We start from the raw sequence: 24,333 nt of genomic DNA, 5'->3' as shown, positions 1-24,333 counted from the left end.
TTTTAACAAAAATATATATCTATATAATCACCACTCCAGCCAATCAAGATATAGGTCATATCCATCAGACCTACAATCATTCTTCCCCACCTCTGCCCTAGGCAGCTACCAGTCTAATTTTTCTATCACAAAGATTAGTTTTTGCCTATTCTAGAACTTCATGTACATTGGTACACACAGTATTATAGTCTTGAGTCTGATTTCTTTCACTCAGCATAATTCAGGTACTTGAGTCAATTTTTGGTTATTTATATTTTTCAAGAAAAGCTTCCATTTCATTATATTTTCAAATTTATTGCCATAGTGTTGTATATAGTAATCATTTATGCTTAAAAATTTTTAATGTTTATGGCTATACCCTGTTTTCATTTGTGTTATATTTCTCCATCCATTCTTTTATTCTCTACACTTGATTAGCCTTGATAAGATTTTTTGTTTTTCAAGAACTTGTTTTTGTTTTTCCCCTTTTATTTTATATTGTTTTCCTGCTTTTTATTTTTTTAAGGATCATTTTATTTTTTTGGATTCTTGGTTTGAACTAGGGCTTCTTAACCTTTTTTGTTTCACAGATCCCTTTGCCAGTCAGATGAAAACCATGGACCCCTACTAAGTCCACACTATTCTGTGTATTATTTAATAAATATATCATACCCTCACCAACATGTCCCCACTAGAATAATGTTTTTTTGAATTTCAGTTCAAGTTCACAGACTCCTGGTTAAGAACCCCTGGTTTAAACACTTAAATTAATTTTAAACTTTTCTTATTTAGTAATAAAAGTTTTTAACACTTCAAATGTTCTTTGTACCGTGTTGGCTGTATCTCCTTAGTTTTGTTGCCTAGTATTCACATTGCTCATTTTTTAACTCTTCAGTGTCATTTTGTTTTAGTGTGTTTTCAATAGTTGATGGATAAATTCTTTGTTTTCTTCCCATCAAAGACTATTTTATAGTGTGAATTATTTTCCTATTCTAAAAGTACTGTTAAAATGAGTTCTAATTCTTTTTGTTGTTTAGTCTTTTTATTTTTTTAATATGTCCTCTTCTATCTTGCCACTTGGAATACATTTTCTTCATTTTTATAGTCCCTTGAATTTTGGCATGTATATATTCTATTTTAAATTCTAATAATTATATCATTTGTAATAAATGCCAGTTATCTAATTGTAATTGATTATAATTTGTGGCAATAAGCAACAGGTGTCTAATCTCGTTAGAGAGTGGAATGCTCAAAAATTAAATTTTGTCCTACTTTTTTGGGGTCATATGTTCTTGCATTTACATAATCTTAAAGATCATGCTGTAGGCAATGGCAGAAGGGAAGTGCTCTGGGAAAGGCGTTCCTCACAGAACATCTCCAAAAGGCTATAGAGGAATATCTGATCTTCTGGTGGGTTCAAGCCATGGTGTCTCGAGTTAGTAAACAGATGTTGGGAGAGGTTTGAAGCAGCTTTCTTCAGGTTTTTTCCCCCTCCATTGAGATAATTCATATGTTACAAAATTATCCACACCATTTTAAACTACAATTCATTGGTTTTTACTAAATTCATGATGTGCAACCATTATCATATCCTGAATTTTAATCACTCTTAAACCCTGTACCTATTAGCAGTCATTCCCATTATACTTCCCTCTAAGACCCTGGTAACCATAATCAGCTTTTTGTCTTTATATATATGTCTATCCTAGACATTTCTTATAAATGTACTATATGTGGCTTTTTGGTCTGGCCTTCATTACTGCCTTCTCTTCTGTTAAATAAAGAGGTATTTTCTAGTACCATTTTAATTTTCCTTATCATTTCTTTGACTATATATTTTGAGTTATTTTCTTAGTGATTTCCCTGGGGTTTATAATTAACATCTTAATTTATAACAACCTTGTTTGGATTAATGCTAACTTAATTTCAATAGTATTAAAAAAAGCTTTACTGCCAAATAGCTCTGTTCTCCTTGCTTTGTTCTTGTCATACAAATTATGTCTTTATATACATTGTATGCCCATGAACACAAATCTGTGTTTTATGCACTTTTAAATCAGATAGGAGAAAAAAGTTATTTAAAAAAATACATTTCTATTGTCTTATATTTGTCTTATATTTCCTGCACTCACTCTTTGTATATTCAGATTACTATCTAGTGTTCTTTGATTTCACCTTGAACTCCCTAGTAATTTTTTTAGGGCAGTTCTATCAGCAGTGAATACTGGGAATATCTTAATTTCTTCTTCATTTCTGCAGGATAGTTTTGCCAGATGATTGGGCTTCTTTTATGTGTAGATTATTTGTCATCACATTTACGCGTTTTTTGGGCCATTATTTCTTCAGATATTCTCTCCGATCTTGTCTCCCTCTCTGTCTCTCTCCCTCCCTCTCCCCTCCCCTCCCCTCTCCCATCCCCTCTCCCCTCCCCTCTCTCCTCCCCTCTTCTCTCCCCTCTCCCCTCCCCTGTCCTTCTTGGACTCCCATTATGTGTATGTTAGTCTACTTGATAGCTTTCTGCAGGTCTATGAAGCGCTCTTCATTTTTCTTCATTCTTTTTCCTTTCTGTTCCTCAGACTGGATAATTTCAGTTGACCTGTTTTCAAATTTGCTGATTCTTCCTGCTTAAATCTGCTATTGAACTCCTAGTGACTTTTTCATTTCAGTTATACTTTTCAACTCCAAAATTTCTGTTTGGCTCTTTTTTTGGGAATTTCTTTTTATTGATAATTCTGTTTGGTAAGATATTGCTTTCCTACTAGCTTTTAGGTTTTAAGGCATGGTTTTCTTTAGGTCTTTGAAAAATTTTAAATAGCTTGAAGTCTGCCTAATAAGTCCAATATATGAGTTTCTTCAGAAACAATTTTTATTGTTTGCTTTTTTCCCTGTGTGTGGGCCATTCTTTCTTGTGTGTTTGCCTATCTCATACTTTTTGGGCATTTAAAAATAACGTAATGTTGGAACCCTGGAAATCAGATTCTCCCTCCTCCTGAGGTTATTTGTTGTATTGCTACTTGTTGTAGTGGTTATATGTTGAATGACTTTCATGGACTAATTCCGTAAGATATTTTCTTTGTTATATGTGGCTGTTGAAGTCTCTACTTGGTTAACTTAATGGTCAGCTAATGATTAGACAGATTGCTTTAAATGCCTGCAACCAATAAATCGCCCAGTCTTTGCTGAGACTGTGTGTATGTACTGGGGCACTTCAGCATCTCTGGGCGGTTGACAGCTCTTTACTTCCTGCTTGTTCAGAACCTCAAGTTCAGCCAGGGTTGAGAGCTTGTGGGTTTCTCAGTTCTTTCTTGATCATAATTACAAACCTGGGCATGTGTATAGCCATATGCTTGTGCATGGCCTTCTAGATTCCCAGGGATGTCAGACCTTTTGAAAGTTCCAAGTGTTTTTGCTTTACATTCTTTGTTTATTCTGTTGTTTTTTTCCCCATCTGTTATCCACTGCTCAGGCAGCCATGAGCTGAAACACTTTCCTATAAAATTGTTTTCAGCATCCTCCAGGGAAAAGGCTTTCTACACTGGGCCAGCACACAGGTAAATTGGGTCTTCTGGAGAACCACTAGACAGGTCAAATTATGACAGTTCTTTGAGAATGAAATTTGAAAGTGTCTTAGCTCCATTGTGGTCCCTCTGGTGACTGCCAGGCTGCACTGGGAATGCCTGTGGGCTGTTTTTTTTTAAAAAGGCTTACCATATAGTTGGCAAATGGGGGATGAGTCTACAGCATACTGTAATGCCACAGAGTTTGACTATTCTTACTGATTTTCAGCCATGTTTCTTGAATAAACCCTCCCAGGGTTGCTGGGTAGTTGCAAGCCTTTGGTAAATTTTCAGAGTTGTGAGAAAGTTGATTCTGGCCTTTTTTTTTGCCCCCCCCCCCTTTTTTTTTTTTTTAATAGAGAAGTGTTTGCTTAAGAAGTCCTTATTCTATGTGTCATGATGATCAGAACGAGTGTTGTTGGGGGGGGGGAGAGGGGGGGTGGGGGGGTGGGGTTGAATGGGACCTCACATATATATTTTTAATGTAATATTATTACAAAGTCAATAAAAAAAAAAATTAAAAAAAAAAAAAAAGAAGTCCTTATTCTGCTATTTTCAGTGATGTTATCCTCGGGTAATTTGTAATAAAGTGAAATCAGAGAAGGGCATGAGTTTGAAGGCTGCATATATTTTTCTTATTTCAGTTCTGTTCTGCCTTATTTGTTAGTCACCTTTTCCTCTTTTTCAGGCTTAGTAACTGTATTGCCTAGTATTTAAATTCCAGATCTGCTACTTATTATTAATAGCTTTGTGACCTTGGACAGGTTACTTAGCTTTTCTGTGCTTTAGTTTTTTCATTTGTGAAATGTAGATAATTATAATACCCTACAGAGTTGTGAGGATGTAATGTACTTAGAACAATGTATGGCACATAGTAAGCATTCAGTGAAGGTTATTGAAAATTTTAGATGATGAATCTAAGATTTCATAGTTTAGATTTTACTATACCTTTTATGTATCAAGGTTTTATTAATTTCCCAATGAATGTAAATTTAAAAGGCACTATAAAATAATCATTTTTAAAAATATTACTATAGTTTGAATCCAAGAAAATATACTTTTCTTTTAGGTAATATTTAATAGTAAGCCTCAAAAACAAAAAAAAAAAGAAAATTCCAGATAAGTATGATGAAGTTAAGCTATAATTTTTATAATTTCTGTTCATTTTTTATTAGGTTAATAATAATGAAATGGTTGCATTACAACGAGATCCTAATAATCCTTATGATAAGAATGCAATTAAAGTAAACAATGTGAATGGAAATCAGGTTGGCCATTTAAAGAAAGATCTTGCAGCTGCTTTGGCCCATATCATGGACAACAAATTGGCACAAATTGAAGGGTAATGTGTAGAGTTTAATTTTTAATAATTTTTAGTTGTGATTATGTTTGAACCCGTTAGGGATCCTTTCTAGAGCCTTTATAGGTACCTTGACAACTTTTATCACAATACCATCAGAGTCCACTCAGTAAATATTTCATTTGCCTCTACTTCCCCAGTCATCAGTCAGCTGTCTTCTCACTTTAATCATTTTTATCCTTATTACCATGGAGAAAATTGGGCTTTGGTTTAAATATTAGGAAACCCACACCATTTTTCCAAGCCTTTGGCACAGTTTGGGACTTGAAGTATTTGTTTAAATTAGAGTCTTTAAATTGGTATAATGGCGTGTGATAAGATTAGTTTCATTTTGCTTGCACAGGGTATTAACATTTTTCATTTATTTTTAATTTTCACATTGTATTCATATTAATTTTTCCCCTAAATATAAAAAATCTTTATAAAGATTTTCTTTTGACAAATTGAAGACCTGGCAATATTGGACCTTCGTTTCACATAAGTAGCAGTTGTTCTTTAAATAGGCATATGCTCTCCAGTTCCCACTACCACTTCCTTTTTTTTTTTTTAAAGCTAGTCTCCTTTCTGTTACCCTTAATCTTTTTGGTGTTTGTGTTTGTGATCTCTGTTTAGTATTTGGAATGTTTAGAATGAAAAGTTGAGTTTGAAAGATAAAAGAAATGCTTAACTGTGTCTCACTTCTTTTTTTCTTTTCAATTCTTAAAGTCTTTTAATGAATCCTAGATCAAAAATAGTTATTGCAAAACATTCCCTCTTCTCCCAGTAGAAGGGGAAGTTACCAACATTGGCTCTATTAAAAAAAGCTCTGTCTTCTCAATTAAACTTGCTATTTCACCTAGTTTACAAACTTAATTACAGGCTATTTTTATATTTTAAAACTACTTTAGTTCATCTTCTTAATTTCTTAAACTACCCTTTTCTTCTGATTGTTGTGAATTCTGCTCCCTTTCTTTTCCATCTGCCTAGCATAGTTCTTTTTCTTTCTATGGCACACTTAGAATATTTATCACTTTCTTAACAGGAGTAAAAAGTAATGTTTTGAATTTCCCATTTTTCTCCTCCTGAATATAATAGGGTAGTTCCTTTTGGTGCAAACAATGCTTTTACCATGCCTCTACATATGACTTTTTGGGGAAAAGAAGAAAATAGAAAAATGGTTTTAGATCAGTTGAAGAAACATGGATTTAAATTGGGTCCTGCACCAAAAAGTAAGTTTAGGGTTTAATTTACTACTATTTTGATACTGTAAGATAGAAGGATTGTAAAATGTTCTTTCTCTTAAGTAATACTTTGACTTTGGTTGGCCAAATTAATTTATATTGAAGGCTCTAAAGTATAATTTTTAGGGTCTTTATAAGAAAATTACTGATTTTTAAAAAATTCAGAAGAAGTTGCAAAAATAAAAAGGGGGGAAAGGGAGGTCCTCTGTATCCCTGACTCAATTTCCTGTGGTGGTAACATCTGAAAATCCCTGAATTTTAAACATTCTCTTTGATAAATTGTAGACAAATAAGAATCTGGAATAAGAAAAGACAATTTGTTTGGCAATAGTTGCTCATTTAATGTGAAATTACAATAATAATGTGCTTTTTGAATGTTTAATAATTTAGCTTTTTTTTTAAAAAAAAACTTTTATATCTGTTAAGGGAATTTTTAATACGGTTTATTTAAATTTTTAAAATTACTTATTTAAAAGATAAAAAACTTATTTCATTTAGTGATTTTATTCTTTTTATTTTATAAATTGTAGCTTTAGGATTTAGTTTGGAGAGTGGTTGGGGCTCTGGAAGAGCTGGGCCAAGCTATAGTATGCCAGTTCATGCTGCAGTACAGATGACAACTGAACAGGTACCTCTCTTTTGCTTTGTAAAAAAGTGAATTTTAAATGTTGAAAGTTGTTGTTTAAAAGAATAAGGTAGGAAGTGGATGTGGCTTGAGCAATTGAGCTCCTGCCTAACACATGGGAGGTCCCAGGTTTGGTGCGTGGTGCCTCCTAAAGAAGATGAGCAAATCAACGAGATGATGCAACAAGAGACAACCAAACAGGGAGCAGAGGTGGCTCTGGAGCTTAGATGCCTCCCTCACACATTGGAGGTCCTGGGTTCAGTTCCCAGTGCCTCCTAAAAAGAACAGCACCCAACAAGCAGACACAGCAAATGCAAACAGTGAGGGGGTGGGGAGAAATAAATAAAAAAGAATAAGGTAAATAGGTATGTGGTAGTATTTGTGATCCTCAGATATATTTTTATAATGAAACAAGCTGTAAAATATGTATTGGTTGCAGATATTTATGTAAAAAGAAAGTGATGATTTAGGAATATATCCATATACACTCATACATACATAAACACACACATTTGAATGTATATATATGAAACATTTTTGTATTAAAAATTTATATGGAGTCCAAATATGAATTAAAAAAAATATTGAGCTTGAAACTTAATCCTCCTACCAATAAGGTTGCAAATGCAGTGCTGGAAATATGAACTCCAAATCTTTGACTGCTTTGTAGTTGTTATTTCGTCTAATTTGTAATTCAGGGTACTGTTACACTGAGTTGGAAACTGAGGGTATTCATTCGTTTGGAAAAGAAATGTATATAAAATAAATTAATACAGATCAATTTACAAAAAATATCAAAAAAATTTTAATGTCTCTACTTACTAGTGTTGTTAGCCTTTTTTATCTTCTAAGTGTAATTATCACATTTTGCCTGCTCATTAGATAGGTGGGAGCCTGTGTCTGGTAGGCAGACCCCAAGTTACCTCTACCACCTTTTTAGACCTGGCCTTGTTTCTTCTAGGTGTCTGCTACTATAAATTCAAGTACTAATTTATAATTTACAAAAGTGACTGCAGGGGAGTGGGTATAGCTCTGTGGTTGAGTGCCTGCTTTGCATATCTGAGGTTCTGGATTCAATCCCTGGTACTTCCTTAAAAAAAAAAAAGTGACTGCAGCACTTTTATTATATAATCGAATGAGATCATTTTAAAGAACTAGTTAAATTAGTGTTAGATTGAAACATCCTACTATTTTGTAGCATATTGCAAGTTCCTTATTGCAGTAATGAATAAGGATGTCATTGATTTGAAAAAGAATCAGATGCATCTGGTAGGATATTACAGAATGGTTTGAATACAAATTAATAAAATAATAGAATTTCAGTGGCAGAGGAACCTTAGAGATTATCAGAATTACTAGTTCATCCCTTTTATTTTGCAGGAATAAAATACAGAGATACAAAGGTTAAGTGTCTTTGCTAAAAATTATACATTGACTGTATGTGACAGAGCTGAGAGTTGAATCCCAGGACTTAAGACTCCCAGTTTTATATTCTTTTGACACAGATACCTTGGATGTTACCTTTGGGTGTAAGCCTGCAAGCACCTATTCATTGTACCTTCAGTAAGCATTGTAGGATCACAAAGAAAAGTTAATTTAGTTTATGTGCTTTTTAAAATATTTGACTCATTTAGATAGTTAAATGACTTGAAATCTCTAATTGTAGTTTTTCTTTTATTTGGCTTAATATTTCTTGTTGCTATTTATTGTAGCTTAAAACAGAATTCGACAAATTGTTTGAAGATTTGAAAGAAGATGATAAAACTCATGAAATGGAACCAGCTGAGGTATTGGACCAATATTATTTTCAATTAAAACTATTGGAATTTTCAAATACACTTTTAATCTACACATTTTTCTATAAGAGCCATTCTTTACCAGGTTTTGCATGTGAAAAAAGAAAGGGATTATTGTGTTTTTATTTATGGCATTCCTTTTATTTATAGGCTATTGAAACACCGTTGCTTCCACATCAAAAACAAGCTCTAGCTTGGATGGTTGCACGGGAAAACAGTGAAGAACTTCCACCGTTTTGGGAACAGCGAAGTGATTTATATTATAATACAATAACAAATTTTTCTGAGAAGGACCGACCAGAAAATGTCCATGGAGGAATTTTAGCTGATGATATGGGTTTGGTAAATTTTTTTTTTCTTTGAGCCAAATAATAATTTTATATATATGCACACCTACGTATAAGCATGCTTAATGTATAAGTGTGGGAATAATTTTTTGTTGTTGTTTTTAAGTACAATTATTGTTAAATCTAAGTAATTTTGAAGTAGAAAGAGATAGGGCCATGTTGATGCCAGTTTGGGACTGGGTTTTACTTCCATTATAAAAGGCAGTTTTTCCTAATGTTTTCACTTAAAATAATGCCAAACAAAGTTTTGGTTTGCCTAAGGTACAATTAAAATAATTAAATAGCAGTAATTATGTAAATATGTGTTTGTCAATTTTCTTTGTTCTTTCAGATTCACAGTAATCTGTCTTTCATGGATTTTCTTAGATAGAATATTATTACATGAAATTGTATTTGTGTTCTATCACAAATATTCTGATATGTGGAGTATTAAGTGTTTCATATTTATGATTCCTTACATCAGCAATTTTTACACTTTGTAGTCTCAGAACCAGTTGAGGATTCCAAGATAATTTTGTTTTTGTTTTTGTAGATTGTATCTATCACTATTTACTGCATTAGAAATTGAAACAAATCTTAAAGAAATTATTAATTAAAAAATATTACTTGCTACCATTAACATTTGTTCCATAAAAATATTTTGCAAAACAATAGAAATTTTGGTGAGAAACGTGGCCTTGTTTTATATTTTTGCAAATTTCTTTTATGTCTGGCTTAATAGAAGACAGTTGGATTCTCATGTCTGCTTTCATTCAGCTTGCTATAATATATTATTTTGGTTGAAGGATATGAAGAAATTTGGCTTTTCATAGATAGGTAGTTGGAAAGGGAGGGGTATTTTAATAGCCTTTTTAGACAGTTACAGGTATGCTTTATTACTACACCAGAATTCAACAAGTAATAGTTCATTAAAAGCTAATAGTAATCTGGAACGTAAAATCCTAGTAGTGAATTTTTTGTACCCTGTTCTATTTAAAGCCATTGGTGTATGTTGCACTTTGAATGAATATTTTACCCGCACATGATTTTGTGACATCAGGCATTGCTAATTTTGAGAATATGGGTTCACTGAGTAATGCAGATCTGCCAGATGTTGATGCTTTTCTTATACAATATCAAAAATTTGCATTCATTAATAGTAACACTGGGTTTGATCAAAAGATACTAATATTTGGGAAGCTGCTATGTTTCTCAATGTTGAATACAAGTTTTCTAGCCTTCTAATTTTTGCTTCAAAGCTGAAATTTTATCAGTGGCAACAAATACTATCAGTTGTTTTATTTGAGGGTGATGGTCTCACTTTGTTCACTTTCAAGAAAATGTCTGTCAGATAGTTACGAATGACAACCGCATTTGTCATTCTTTCAGTAAAAATGGTATTGCATGAAAAAAGTGGTTAGTTGAGCTTGTACTTCAGTTTCTCCGGTGATTTTCCTCCAGACCACCTTCATACTTTGCTAAACAATAGTGGTGTGTTATATGTGCTTCCCATTTTAGTTACACAGAATAGTAAAAAGATATATACGTAAGGGTTGAGATTTAATAAAATTTATGTGTACTGCTTCATCAAGGACATTAAGTGAAACTGGTGTTTTTTTCTTTTACTGACTTTTTTTTTTTTTTTTTTACTGTGAACGTGTGCTGATTTGAGAGTACTCTGACAACTAGGATAGTTTTATGCAAACTGCTTTGTTTCATGCTAAGACACCAGCAGTTTTATACACTATTGCTTTCTTGGTAGCATCAGTGCAAATGCCAACACAAATAAGGTCTTATTTAGTATTTCTATGAAAATAGTTTTTTTCCCTTGTTTTTTTCAGGAGGTACTGGGGTTGGACCCGGAACCTTCCTTATACATGTGAAGCAGGCGCTCAGTCACTGAGCTACAACCGCTCAGGTGTTTTGACCTTACGCATCTGTGAAAGAGTTCTGGGAATCCCCCCAGAGGCCTGTGAACCACACTTTGAGACTGCTGCTTTATGCTACTTTAAAATTGCCAGAGATTTATGTCTTTGTTGCTAATTGCAAATTCAGCTGTGGAAATAATGGAAAATTGCTTCTTTCCATTTAGGAAAAGAATATAAGAAATATTGTATCCTTTATATCTTATTGAGAAGATAGGCTTTATGCTTTGGTATTATCTTTAAATCAAATTTAATAAAATGATTATCTTCTCCTATGCTTATTAGAATTAACTAATCATTTAAAATTAGTGCTGAATTTCATGGCAAGTGGCTGTAAATAGTTTCATGATAAAATTAAGTATTCAGGATTTAATGTAGAATCTTAAAACAGTTTTTCAATAAAATGATATTTCTCAGAGATGCTCATAGCATTTTATAGAATAAATCATTTAATAATTCTTAGTAATGGAGTAGAGGAAGCATTTCCTAACTGAATCAACAAGATACTCATTTTTCATTAATGCCTATATTATAATCAGAATACTTCTGTGAACTTAAATGTCATTTGATATTTGATAACTTGATTGTAAAATTGCTTTTGGAATGATAACTGGGTTTCAGAATTTAATCATTTGCCTTTTTAAAACATTTTAAAGGGCAAAACGCTTACAGCCATTGCAGTAATTCTTACCAACTTCCATGATGGCACACCTCTTCCTGTTGAAAGAATTAAAAAGAATCAACAGAAGAAGGTAAAGTATTAGTAAATGCTTTTTCTTTGAAGCCTTTGGTTTGCTGTGACAATTTTCAATTTTGTCATTAAAAAAAATAATTCCCAAAATGATTTTCTAGAAATGTAGTGAATATGTTGATTAGTGAAAGTTGGTACCACTTTCTTGAGGACAGTTTGTGGTGGTTTGTATCAAGAACCTTAAAGGAGTTTATAATCTTTGACCCAGTAATGCCATTCTAGTAAAGAAGTAATGGGAAATGAATTTTTCCTCACCAATAAGTGCAATTTTTTCTCCCTGACAGTATTTTAAAGGCAGGAAGCTTGAAACTTCTCTTGATAAGGGACCAGTTAAATTATGATATGGTCATAAAATTTAATATATAACCACAAAATTTCTACCTTTTTTTTTTAGAATACTAAATTTCATGATAACTTTTTTAGTAAAAATGAAAAAGCCAAGTGCAATCTTATGTATGAAGTTTGGGTCCTTATTTTGTAAATATGTATTTGTGTGTGTTTAAGTATAGTTGAACAGAGTGTATGTCCCAAAATGTTAATAGTGATAATTAACTCCTAGTCATGGGAATATGCATGACTTTTTTTATATTTAATGTGTATTTATTTTTATATATATATATAATGTATATACATATAGTATATTTAATTTCTTAGGAAAATAAATAGGAAAAAATGTTAAATGGAAAGAACAAATGTTATTAGAAAGGAGAAATTATCCTTCATTATCTAAAAATACAAAGACTGTAACGTAGGAAATAACTAAGCAAAAGCTGCATGCAAAATTCTCTATTTTGGGCTCTTTTGAATAGCTGTTCTTTTTATTTTTTAGTTTTCAGGGAAGCTTATTGAAGTTATTATCATTGGTTTCTGTATTTAATTCTAGTTTGTTCTTTCTACTTTCATTGGGAATTTAGCTCTGTTAGAGTCTCAGATCCATTTCCCTACCCCGCATAGCTCAACACTTTGTGCCCTGTTCTTCCTATATTTGGATTACTAAAACTGAAATTCTAGGTCACCAGAATTGGTAACAGCACCTACAGTTACTTACCACTTCAGTTTTAATTATCAATTGAAAAAATACGAACTATCAGTAAGGATTCCCTTATTTTCTTGCAAGCTCAACTGTACAGTTAAGGTATTTTGTAGTAGATAGTAGTCTATTATATAAAGTAAAACAATATAAAATAGGATGAATTTTAAATTTATTTAAATAAAGCTGACAGCAATACCATGTGAGAAATATGTCTTATCCAGGAATGTAATGTTAATGATGAATCTGTGAAACTTGGAGGAAATAATCCCAGTGAAAAAGCAGATGGAATAATCAAAGGTAAATTTTAATTTTGAATGTGATCAAATATTTGAGTTAGATTTTTCCAGCCTACTGATGTAATAAGTTCTGGCTTTGCACTGTAGAAAAACTTAGAATATCTCCTAGTAGTTAGGAAAAGTTTGATCAAGGAAGTGGTATTTGGATTGAGTAGTAGTTTACCAGTCAGAGAAACTAGGGAAGAGCATTCTTGGTTGGAAAAAAAAGTCATATGAAAAGGCAATAAAAAATACATACCATGTTTTATTTTGGAATCTCAGAATAGTTTATCCTGTTTATAATATAATTTGCATGGATAGGGGCAAATAAAGCTAGAAAGATAGGCTAGAGCCAAATTCTGAAGTCAGAGGAGAAATTAAGAGAGATCTCTATATGGCAGTTATAGAATCTTCACAAAGTTAATTTCTGAAGATAGGTTGGAGCAAAAAGACTGAAAATATTTTAAGAATAGTAGGCAAAGAATTGGAAATAAATGCATGCTATTATTTTGGTAAGTTAAGTATTTTGCTCCAGTAATAGTTGGAGATGGCAGAATTGAGGGTTTTCATTACTAAATTGTTTTTTGGTGGTAGGAAAGAAATTCATGGATAGGAAAAGAATGTTAATACAATGGAGGGAATAATTGATAGGCATGCTGGAAGAAATGGAATTCAAAGAATAGTTGATAATTTAGCATTAGAAAGGTAGAAGAGAACATCTGCCCTGCATCCGGGCAAGGGAAGTAAGGTTGTAGGAAAATATAGATAAATGAATGTATAAAACGAGAAGAAAATAGGGAGTTTGTAGAAGATGGCATCTGATTTTTTATGTGAAGTAAGACAAGGTTGTCCGCTGGGAGGGAAGAAGTTAAAATCCAGGCAAAGCATCCATTGTAGTGTGGATCATTCTGGTTAGTAGGTAAAAGGGGCTTGAATACTGAAAAGGCAAGAGTTGCTGAGTGACACAAGGTGCCAGATAAGATCTGAAAATATAAATTTGTAATAAAACTGATATGTGATTATTTTCTTCAGCCATTCTCAGGATCCTTGGTACAGGTAGGAAATTCAGCCAATGTGAGATTGGTTGGATGATTACAGGGGAAAGGCTGGGCCACAAAATATGGAAGGTACTTTCTATATTGAAATGTGAGAAAATGCTAGATTAGGAAATGAGTAAAGATATAGTAGTTGAGTGATTCACTGAGAGAACAGGGGACTTGAAAGAAATGAAGGTCTTAAGAAAATTGAACCAACTGAGTTGGGAAACCAGGTTTTAAGAGTAGTACTCCCAGCCTAAGATAATATATTAATATTCTTTATGATAATTGTTTTTTTCTTTGAAATAGGAGGATCTAGATATAGTGAAGAACCCAGTATTTCAGATGTCAAAGAGAAGAATAAATACCCTATGTCAGAATTTTGTAGTTCCCGCCCCAAAAGGTATATTCTTTATGGTTTGATTATATGCTGTGTATTTATTTAAACTCATTCTCAGTCTTTTTATATATAGGAGAAGGAAATGACTTATATCTTAGTTACATAGATCTTTCAAATACATTGTTTTATTTGAAACTGCCAAAGTAACTGTGACTTAGGCAAGTAGGGCATTCTCAATTTATACCTGAAGAAAAGTTATATTGATCTGTAAAAGATATGAATTGGTCACTTATCTTTCCACCACTTTCATTCCTATTTATTTTAACTAGGAACTTAGATCTAGTGCCTGTGTTTCTGTTGGGAATTTTACATGAGTTTTCTTTATGGATTTGAGGGAATGAAAACTGAAGAATAGTTATTGGATGGCACTTGGTGCTTATCTCAGTTCTTTCTTCACCTTTAGTGTAAATAAGGCATGATAAAGGTATTTTTGGGTAGTTATATTAACGTAGACTAGAGAATTATATTAATATAACTTGAATAAGTACATAGTATTTGAATCAGGGCCTTTGTTTAACCTTACCCTCTGAAGGAGATGTAAATATTGGTTTTGTTTTTTTTTTTAGTTAGAGATGTTGTAGAGTTATAGAAAAATCATAAGTAAATTACAGGGTTCCCATATACCACCCTATTAATAACATTTTGCATTAATTAGTGTGGTATATTTGTTACAATTGATGAAAAGAACATTTTTATTATTGTACTATTAACTATAGTCTATGGTTTACAATAGGAATCACTTTGTGTTATACAGGCCTATGGGTTTTTAAAAATATTTTTTCTAGTAACATATATGTAATCTAAAATGGTACTAATTACATTTACAGTGTTGTGCTACCGTCACTACCATCCATTACCAAAACTTTCCCATTAAACCCAAATAGAAATTCTGTACAATTTAATAATTACTCCCCATTCCCTACCCTCAACCCCTGGGAACTACATTCTAGTTTTTGACTCTGAGTTTGCTTATTCTAATTATTCCATAATACCGTATTTATATTGTCCATTTTTGTCTGATTTATTTCACTCAACATCATGTCTTCAGGTTTCATCTATGTGTCACATGTATCAGAACATCATTCCTTTTTATGACTGAATAATATTCCATTATCTGTATGTCCCACATATTGTTTATCCATTAGTTGGTTGATGGACACTTAAGTTGCTTATATCTTGGCAATTGTGAACAATGCCACTGTGAATATCAATGTGCGATTCCCTTCTTCAATTATTTTAGGTTTATACCTGGAAATAAGTAAACACTGTGAGCTTTTGTTACATTATCTACCATCAGTATCTGCAGATGTGATTTCAAATCTGGATTAGCTATTCCACAGCAGATATATCAAAATTGCTGCTTTGTTCATTGTTTCTTCATCAGTCCCATTTAAATTGAGCACAAAATCTTAGGACTCATCAGTTTTCCTCTCATTTAGATCTTAAACCTTACTGAAGTGACCATAAACTGATTAAAAGGAAACCATCTGGACTAGACCAGATTAAAGGACTGAAATAATAATGAGGACATGGAAAAAATAAAACAATAATCAATCCACATATCACAGATTAAACTGTGCAGCAGGCACAATTTCTTTCCTAACATTTTATTGTAAAGGTAGATTTTGTTTTTATCATTTTCCAAATGAAGAAACTGGGGTATGGAAGAATATTGAGGTAACTTGCCTAAAGTCACATAATAAATAAGTGATAGAAATGGGGATCTGAATCTCAACATTCTAACTCCAGAGTCTATTGTTCTTAATGACTGTGCTATACTGTTATTACGCAAGACTTGAAAATTTTCATTGTGAAAGAACTATATTTGTGCCATTGACTATTCATTATATTAGAAGTATTCTCTTATAAGAGCCAACTATTTTGTATTCTAGTTTTAAAGAAATACTTTAATTGAATTAACCAAATATTGAATGAAGTAGTGAAATGATTACTTTTTTGGAATGATTTAATTTTTCTAATTCAGTTTAATAATAGTATTACTACAGTTTGTATAGTAAAATGCATCTGATTATGAAAACAGATTGTTTTTTAGCAGATTTGACTTTCGTTTGTCAGAGGTCCCTTTTACTGAAAATTTTTACAAACTATTTGCATTGCATTTACTAAGTACTTGCTTTTATATCCCATTTTATTATGGGTTGCTAAACAATTTCATTAAATGTACTTTATTTTAGAAGAAAAACTGTTGTCCAGTATATTGAAAGCAGTGATTCAGAGGATTATGAAACAAGTGAATTGCCACAAAAAATGAAAGGTAATATGAAATGGAATCTATTTGATACATGTCCTATATTCTAATTTTCTGGAGTGACCATTTTTATGGTTATTTTGGTTTTGTTTTTAGGCAAACTGAAAAATGCTCAGGCAGAGACTAAAAACAGGGGGAAAGGTATGTGTATAAATCTTCTCAATTCCAGTAACCTACACTTGAAGATTACTGATATAAACCCTATTGATTTATATGTTTATAGCTTTGAATTCTTTAATAATGGGTCTTTAACTTAGTTGATATTTACATCTGAGCTTTTTGTGGAATGAGCTTACTGGTTGTGTAAAATGAATTGGGGAAATTGAATGAATGGCTTCAAATTGAAATCTGTGGATAACTTTTAAACCAACCTCTAAAGAAACAAATGAAAATAATTTTCTACCACTTATGAAATGACTTTATTAAACAATATATGTTGCTTAAATAGTAATTAAAAAGTAGGTTGGGGAAGCAGATGTGGTTCAAGCAATTGTGCCTCTGCCTGCCACATGGGAGGTCCCAGGTTCGATTTTCAGTGCCTCCTGGAGAACACAAGCAAGACAGCGAGCTGGTGTAATGGGCAGGTGCAGTGAGCTGACACAACAAGGAAACACAAAGAGGAAAGACTATAAGAGATAGAACAAAACAGGAAGCTGAGGTGGCTTAGTGATTGAGCACAGCTTTCCCACATGGAAGGTTCCAAGTTCAGTTCCTGGTGCCTCCTAAAAAGAGGATGAGCAGACACAGAGAGTGCACAATGAATGGACCCAGAGAGCAGACAGCACCAACAACGGGGGGGACGGCAGTGGGGGATAAATAAAATCTTTAAAAAGAAAGTAAGGTTGGGAGTGCCATATTAATAATACTATTCTTAATTTGTAGTATTTAATAGAGTAAAAATAATAAGTATCTTTAGTTTTTTCCTTTATTTTAAAAATGCATGCTTTATTTTCTTCTAATTCAGATCATATTTCCTTATGTATTATTTAGTTGAGAAATTGTGTTGCATTTGGAAAATAACTGATCCCACTGACTGACCTGAAAATTTGGCAGCCCCATTACCAATGGTCAAAATCTGTTTCTTTGAAAGAAATTTCCTTCCACCTGAGAAGGAGACTTTCTTTTTATGTGGCTGCTCCTATTTACCTCTCTTCTTCAAAAAGAAGCAGTAGTAATGATAATTTCATCACTTTTCTTAGCTGGTGAGATGGACTTCATTGTCAGAAGTGGCAACTTCGGTTAACAAAGTTTTTGTTGTTGTGTGTCTAGTTGTGTCGTCTTGTTGCATCAGCCTGCCTTTCTGCTCATTGTCTTTAGGAGACACTGGGAACCTCTGCTCCCTGCTTTGATGTGTCTTTCATTATGTTTTTCTTCTTGTGTCTCTTGTTGCATTGTCTTATTGTGTCAGCTTGCCGCACCTGACCGTCGAACTGAATCACTGACCTCCCGTGTGGGACCCCAATCACTTGAACCACTCCACTTCCTGTTTTTATTTTTATTTAATAATATAAACTCTTAACAGCGAGAGTGTGCAAGGAGTATTCTATTTCTTCTGTTTAGAAAGTACCTGTACTGAAGTAATAGGAGAGAATTCTGTGGAATATTTTAATGATTCTTTGTTTTTTCTTAGCAGGTTCTTCCAAGGTTAAAGAAGATGCAGAGTTTGCATGTGCTCTTAGTTCATCTACCCCAACAACAAAAAAGAAAATGTTGAAAAAGGGTCAGTTAATCTGCTTTTCTAGCATTTATTTTATGTTTTTTTCTATTTTCAATGAAAAAAATTATGTTAAAAATGCTTTAAAACCTTACAAGAGGTTTAGAAAATAGGGAAAAGAAAGGGGAAAAAAGCCACATATTCCATAAAAAACAAAGATGCATTTTTATGTATTTTCTTTTTGGAGCCTTTTCCCTATTTATTTTAATTAGGCCAAAATATGGTGGTTTTTTTTTGGGGGGGGGGTGAGGTTCACTCTAGTGAAGAAACAGTAATTTATACCTATTTTAAAGCTTAATCTAATTTGATTAAATTAAATTACAAAGATATTTAATTTTTGATATTAAAATTTGCTTTTTATCTAAAAATGTTTGTAAACAGTTTAGATTTCTGAATATTTTATATGGAAAGAGATTGCACTAGGGTTGAGGAGTTATGGATTAAGTTATTATATCTCTGTGTCTTGGTCTTCTCTGGTCTGGAAATAGAGCAGAGAAAGTTCATATTTTCACGGAACTTATAATGATCAGAGAAACAAAATAAATGAGTAGACACATAATTTTAAGTAATAAGTGCTATGAGGAAAGTAAAGGAGGATAATGGAATAATGACTGAAGGAGCCTGTTAAAGAAGGTGATATTTGAGCTAACAGAATAAATGAAAAAGAGCTTATTTGGTAAGAACTGCAGAAAATTAGGAATTGCAAGTTTAAGAATTTCAAATAATTATTCTTGACCCATATTTAGAAGTTTTAAGAAATGTAAAATTTTTCAGTTGATATCCCAGTAAGTTCACACATAGAAGCCTCTTTCTTTTGCAAATACATAGCAGTGAAACAAATGAGAACACTTTAAAAAAAGTCATGGTTGTGTGAAAACAAACATATTTGGTGAAGAGAAGCAGAATAGAAACAAAAATCAGTGAATGGAGATGGAAGCCAGAGTTCTGCTGAGCCTTGTAGTTTGGTGAGTGGTTTATTAAAGACACAAAAAGTCTTAAGGCAAATTCTACATTTTAAATTTCCGTGCTTCAAAGGGTACCATAAGCAAAGTGAAAAGCAAGGAAGCTAAAAATATTTGCAATGTGTAACTAACAAAGAAGGTATATAGAATATGTAAAGAACCACTCCCCTACAAATAGAGAAAGACTGCCTAAAGGGAGAATGGTCAAAGGATATTAGTAAGCAGTTCAAGGAAAGAAAGTCCAAACACCAGTAAATTTAGGGAAATTATTCAGATTCAGTAATCATTTGGGAAATGTAAATTAAGGGAATAGAGAGATACCATCTTACCTATTGTATTTACAAAAATGTGAGCATCTGACATTGCCAAGGATTGTCAAGGTTATAGAACAACAGGTACTCCTCCTGCACTGTGGGATGGGAGTGTCAGTTACTGTGGGGAACAACTAGGCAAATAAGATGAAACTGATGATTCACCAGATACACATATATGTGGCTTTATGTACAAGGAGACATGAAAAAGTGGTTTTTATTTCAGCATTATTTTAGTGAAATATTGGAAATAATGTAAATACTGTCCAGTAAGGAAATGGAAAATAAATTGTTTTATTAAGGCAATGTAATGCCATGTATCAGTTAAAAAGACTACGTTAGATCTATCAATGTTAATAAGGATAAAATCTCAAATATATAGCATTGAGAGAAAAAATAGGTTGTAGAATGATACATATATACAACATAATATATTTTATGTAACGTTAAAAATCATTTAAATGAATGTTCCATATGGTACAATAGACATAAATCTATAAAAACATGTAGAGGGGGAACACACAGCTTCAATTTGGTGATTATTTTTTGGGAAAGAAGGATATTTTGGTTAGGGAATTATTCATAAGAGATTTTTTCACTATAGCTGAAATGTCCTCTTTATTTAAAAAAAGAAATCTGAAGGAAATACAGGAAAATATTAAGATTTGTTTTATGTGAGTAGTAAGTACCCATGGATATTCATTGTAATCTGTTCTACATTTTTTTGTTTGAAATATTTTATTATAAATTTAAAATTTTTACAGTATTAAACATAATAGATGTGTTTCCAAAAAGATTGAAGTCCGTTTTTCTGTGATTTTTTTTTTTTTTTTAAATTTTAGTAACAACTCTCCCTTCTGTTTTGGGCTCATGAAGAAGATCGCTTTAGCTATAAACCTTTCAGGCTATAGAAAAAAGACGTATCATTTATTACAGGGAGAATATGACTTGTAGTTAGGTTTACCTCTTTTGAACTTAAAAATGTTTTTATTTTACAGACTTTTTTTACCCATCCAGCTGTTTAAAAACGAGGGAGATATACTGACAAGCTGTTGTGTCTCCTTCATCAGGGTTGATGGGCAGTAGTGATGTGGGTTATGGGTGGGAGGCTGTTCATCTCTTCGTAGATATCCTGAGCTTTATGTGCCTGAGCTGTGTGTGGGAGACAGTGAGAAGTTGCAGCCCTGCTCTTGGTAACCATGGCAACGAGTCCAGTCCCAGGAAAACAATTTAGCAATGCAAACTCTATATACATACCAGTCAGTCCATAGAGACTATGACTGTAGTGATGCAGAAGCTTAAATAAACTTAAGCTTGGCCTCAAAGTGGAGATATAATATAGCCTGTGCATGAATTCAAATTTATCTAATTCTGTATCCAAGTGTGCCTAGAAATCCAGTGAAGTAATATAGGCCCTATAAACTTTGAATATTCAAAGAGATGTAGACTAAATGTGTATTCAAAATTGCATCCAGACGGAATGTAGGTGAGATGTTCAGACTCACCTGGAATGTGGGGGGTATGCGAATTCAGAACCTATCAGACAAACACTTGACTAACAAAGAAAAGTCATTTTCTTTCATAAAAGAAATTTGACTCCCCACCATTTGACTCCCCACCTTTACATCCTTTGTATAAAAAGGACCCAAAACTATTCGGGGCTCAGGTTTTGAACAGGAATGCTCCAGAATCTGGCTGGCCTTAAATAACTTTTTCCTTCCCAAAGTTATTCCTGAGTCCTGTCCTTTCTATACGCAAATAAATGAACCCCTCTCAACATCTACAACAGTATAATATCCAAAAATTCTTTTATATCTTTGGGAACGGCTTCAGGGATTGGTTGGTCTCTCTATACATATCAGTATTAGAGCAGAGGAGACCTAATTTCTTGGCAGATTTCTAACGAGAATTTTGCAAGCATATTGCATATTCCAATTTGTCCAGTGATTATTTGTCTTTCTGGGAAAGGCATAGATTTTGTTGTAACTTGCTTAAGAAAAAGTTTATTGATGTCATTTTTTTTAAGAGAAGGCAAGGCATTCATTAATTCTTAGGTGAGAGCTAAGGAGTCTTAGGCCTTTTGAGTCTTCCCAAACAATGTTTTTATGGGAAGTTATTTTCTTATAGCAATTTCAATATTTTATGAACTCTTAAATTTAATTTTATTGTAGCTAAGGGCTCACTTGACGTTTGGTCCCCTTTGGTTTTGTTTTTTGAAATTAATGTGAAAACAGAATTTTTAAAAATAGAAATTTGCATTTAACTAAGTTTAAGGAAAAATTGGACAAGGGTTGTCAGCTCTAGAATTTTTTAAAAAGCTTTTAAACGAATTTTATTGATGCATATTAATAAAGGATAAATCCATCCGAAGTGTACATACAGTCAGTGGTATTCGGTGTAATCACATATTTGTGCATTCATCACTTTTATCATTCTTATAGCACTTTCATTATTCCGGTAATAATGATAAATGATAAAGAAGCTCATCACCTCTCAATCTCTCGGTGCGTCCTTGCCATATGTAGCTGTAATTCTGTTTCCTTCTCTCTAGAATATTGGTATTTATGTTTTGTAAAAACAGTCTTATATATGCAATATCACCCATGTTCATGTTTTACATGTTTTTCCTATTTTATGTAAACAATCCCATGTTACAGTTTTTAGCTTTTCTCCTAGTAATGTACATGACCCTTTGACTTTCCCGTTCAGCCACTGTCAAATACCCATATAATAGCACTGCTAGTTACAAATATCATAATATGCTATTACCATTTCTATTCATTTCCAAAGATTTACGAACAACCTTTTTACCAATTCTATACAGATTAACTCTCAGGTTTTCATTCTCTACCCTCCTTCTATTTTCTGGTGACCTATGTTATAATTATTAACTACATGCATTTACGCAGGATGTGTAGTTCATAATAGTGGAGTCATACAGTATTTGTCCTTTTGTGTCTGACTTCTTCACTCAATATAATGTTCTCCAGTTTCATCCATGTTGTCAAATGTGCCACAACTTAATTTCTTTTTACTGTTGCATAATATTGCATAATATTCCAATATATTTATCCATTCATCAGCTGACAGACACCTGGGTTGTTTCCAGCTTTTGGCAACTGTGAATAATACCACTATGAACCATCAGTGTGCAGATGTCTGTTCATGTCTCTGCTCTCAGTTCTTCTGGGTATATCTAGTAATCATATTGCCAGGTCACATGGCAAGTCTCTATTCAACTTCCTTAGGGACTGCCAAACAGCCCTCCACAATGACTGTACGGTTCTACATTACCACCAACAGTGAATAAGCATTCCTGTCTCTCCACATCCTCTCCAGCGTTTAGTTTTCCAGTGTTAATAGCAGCCATTCTAATAAGTATGAAATGATATCTCATTGTAGTTTCGATTTGCATTTCCCTAATCACTAGTGATGTTAAACATTTTTTCATGTGTTTCTTTGCCATTTTTATTTCTTTGGACAAGTGTCTTTTTAAGTCTTTTGCCCAATTTTTAATCAGGTAGTTTGTCCTGTTATTATCTACTTGTATAATCTCTTTGATATTATGGATATTAAACTCTTTATCAGATATCTGATTGCCAAATATTTTCTCCCATTGATTCAACTGCCTTTTCACTCTTTTGACAAAAGACTTTTGAGATTCAAAAGTGTTGAATTTTGAGACTATCCCATTTTTCTATTTTTTCTTTGGTGGTTTGGGCTTTGGGTGTAAGGTTTAAGAAACTATCGCCTACCACAACATCTTGAAGATGTTTTCCTACATTTTCTTGTAGGAGTTTTATGGTTGTCACTTTGGTATTTATGCCCTTGATCCATTTTGAGTTGATTTTTGTATAAGGTGTGAGATAGTGGTCCCCTTTCTTTCTTTTGGATATATATACACATATCTCCCAGGAATATTTGTTTAATAGATTGTTCTGGGGCAGTTGGGAAAGCAAGATAGTCCTGTCAAAAATCACTTGACTGTAGATGTAAGAGTCTATTTCTGAGTTCTCACTTCAGGTCCATTGGTTAATGTGTCTGTCTTTATGCCAGGACCATGCTGTTTTTACCACTCTAGCTAAGTAATATGCTTTAATGTCCGGTAGTTTTTCAACTTCATTGTTCTTTTCTAAGATCTTTTTGGCTATCCGAGACCATTTACCAGTCCAAATAAATTTAATAATTGGCTTTTCCATTTCTGCAAAAAAGGCTGTTGGGATATTTATAGGGATTGTGTTAAATCTGTATATCAGTTTGAGTAGAATTGACAATGATACTTAGTTTTCTAATCCATGCACATGGAATGTCCTTTCATTTATTTAAGTTTTCTTCAGTTTCTTTTATCAGTCTTTTGTAGTTTTCTGAATGCGGGTCCTTTATGTTCTTAGTTAAGCTTATTCCTAAATATTTAATTGCTATTATAAAGAATTTTTTTCTGATTTCCTCCTCAGATTGCATATCAGTAGAATATAGAAATGCTATTGATTTTTCCATGTTAATCTTGTTATCCCTCTGCTTTGCTGAACTTGTCTGTTAGTTCTAGTGGTTTTGTAGATTGTTCAGGAGACTCTAGATGGAGGATCATATCAGCAAATAGTGAATTTTATTTCTTCCTTTCCTGTTATTGTGTCTTTTATTTCTTTATCTAACCCGTTGCTGTAGCTAGAACCTCTAACACAATATTGAAAAATGGAGCGAATGTGGCTCTAGTGGTTGAGTGTCTGCTTCCCACATGGGAGGTTCCAGGTTCAATTCCCGGTGCCTCCTAAAAACAAAAACAAACAACAAGC

General features: G+C 32.8%; 1 protein-coding gene across 3 annotated transcripts in view; it reads left to right on the top strand.

Moving 5' to 3' along the window:
* HLTF (helicase like transcription factor) overlaps positions 1-24,333 on the top strand; it is a 75,502-nt gene that overhangs the window by 4,967 nt on the left and 46,202 nt on the right. For 2 of the 3 annotated variants that reach the window (XM_004460558.4, XM_058295131.1), the window contains exons 3-13: positions 4,712-4,878; positions 5,971-6,104; positions 6,647-6,744; positions 8,454-8,528; positions 8,688-8,879; positions 11,445-11,540; positions 12,794-12,869; positions 14,194-14,287; positions 16,480-16,559; positions 16,650-16,694; positions 18,187-18,273. In XM_004460558.4, coding sequence (XP_004460615.2) covers positions 4,712-4,878; positions 5,971-6,104; positions 6,647-6,744; positions 8,454-8,528; positions 8,688-8,879; positions 11,445-11,540; positions 12,794-12,869; positions 14,194-14,287; positions 16,480-16,559; positions 16,650-16,694; positions 18,187-18,273 — 1,144 coding nt within the window. Of the gene's footprint in view, positions 1-4,711; positions 4,879-5,970; positions 6,105-6,646; positions 6,745-8,453; positions 8,529-8,687; positions 8,880-11,444; positions 11,541-12,793; positions 12,870-14,193; positions 14,288-16,479; positions 16,560-16,649; positions 16,695-18,183; positions 18,274-24,333 lie in introns of all 3 variants that reach the window. The other variant, XM_023589412.2, reaches the window with a different exon arrangement.

The sequence above is a fragment of the Dasypus novemcinctus genome, chromosome 4 (assembly GCF_030445035.2).
Source record: "Dasypus novemcinctus isolate mDasNov1 chromosome 4, mDasNov1.1.hap2, whole genome shotgun sequence".
Classification (NCBI taxonomy): Eukaryota; Metazoa; Chordata; class Mammalia; order Cingulata; family Dasypodidae; genus Dasypus; species Dasypus novemcinctus.
The sequence above is the reverse complement of the archived record's forward strand: the minus strand, read 5'-3'. Positions and strand labels throughout refer to the sequence as shown.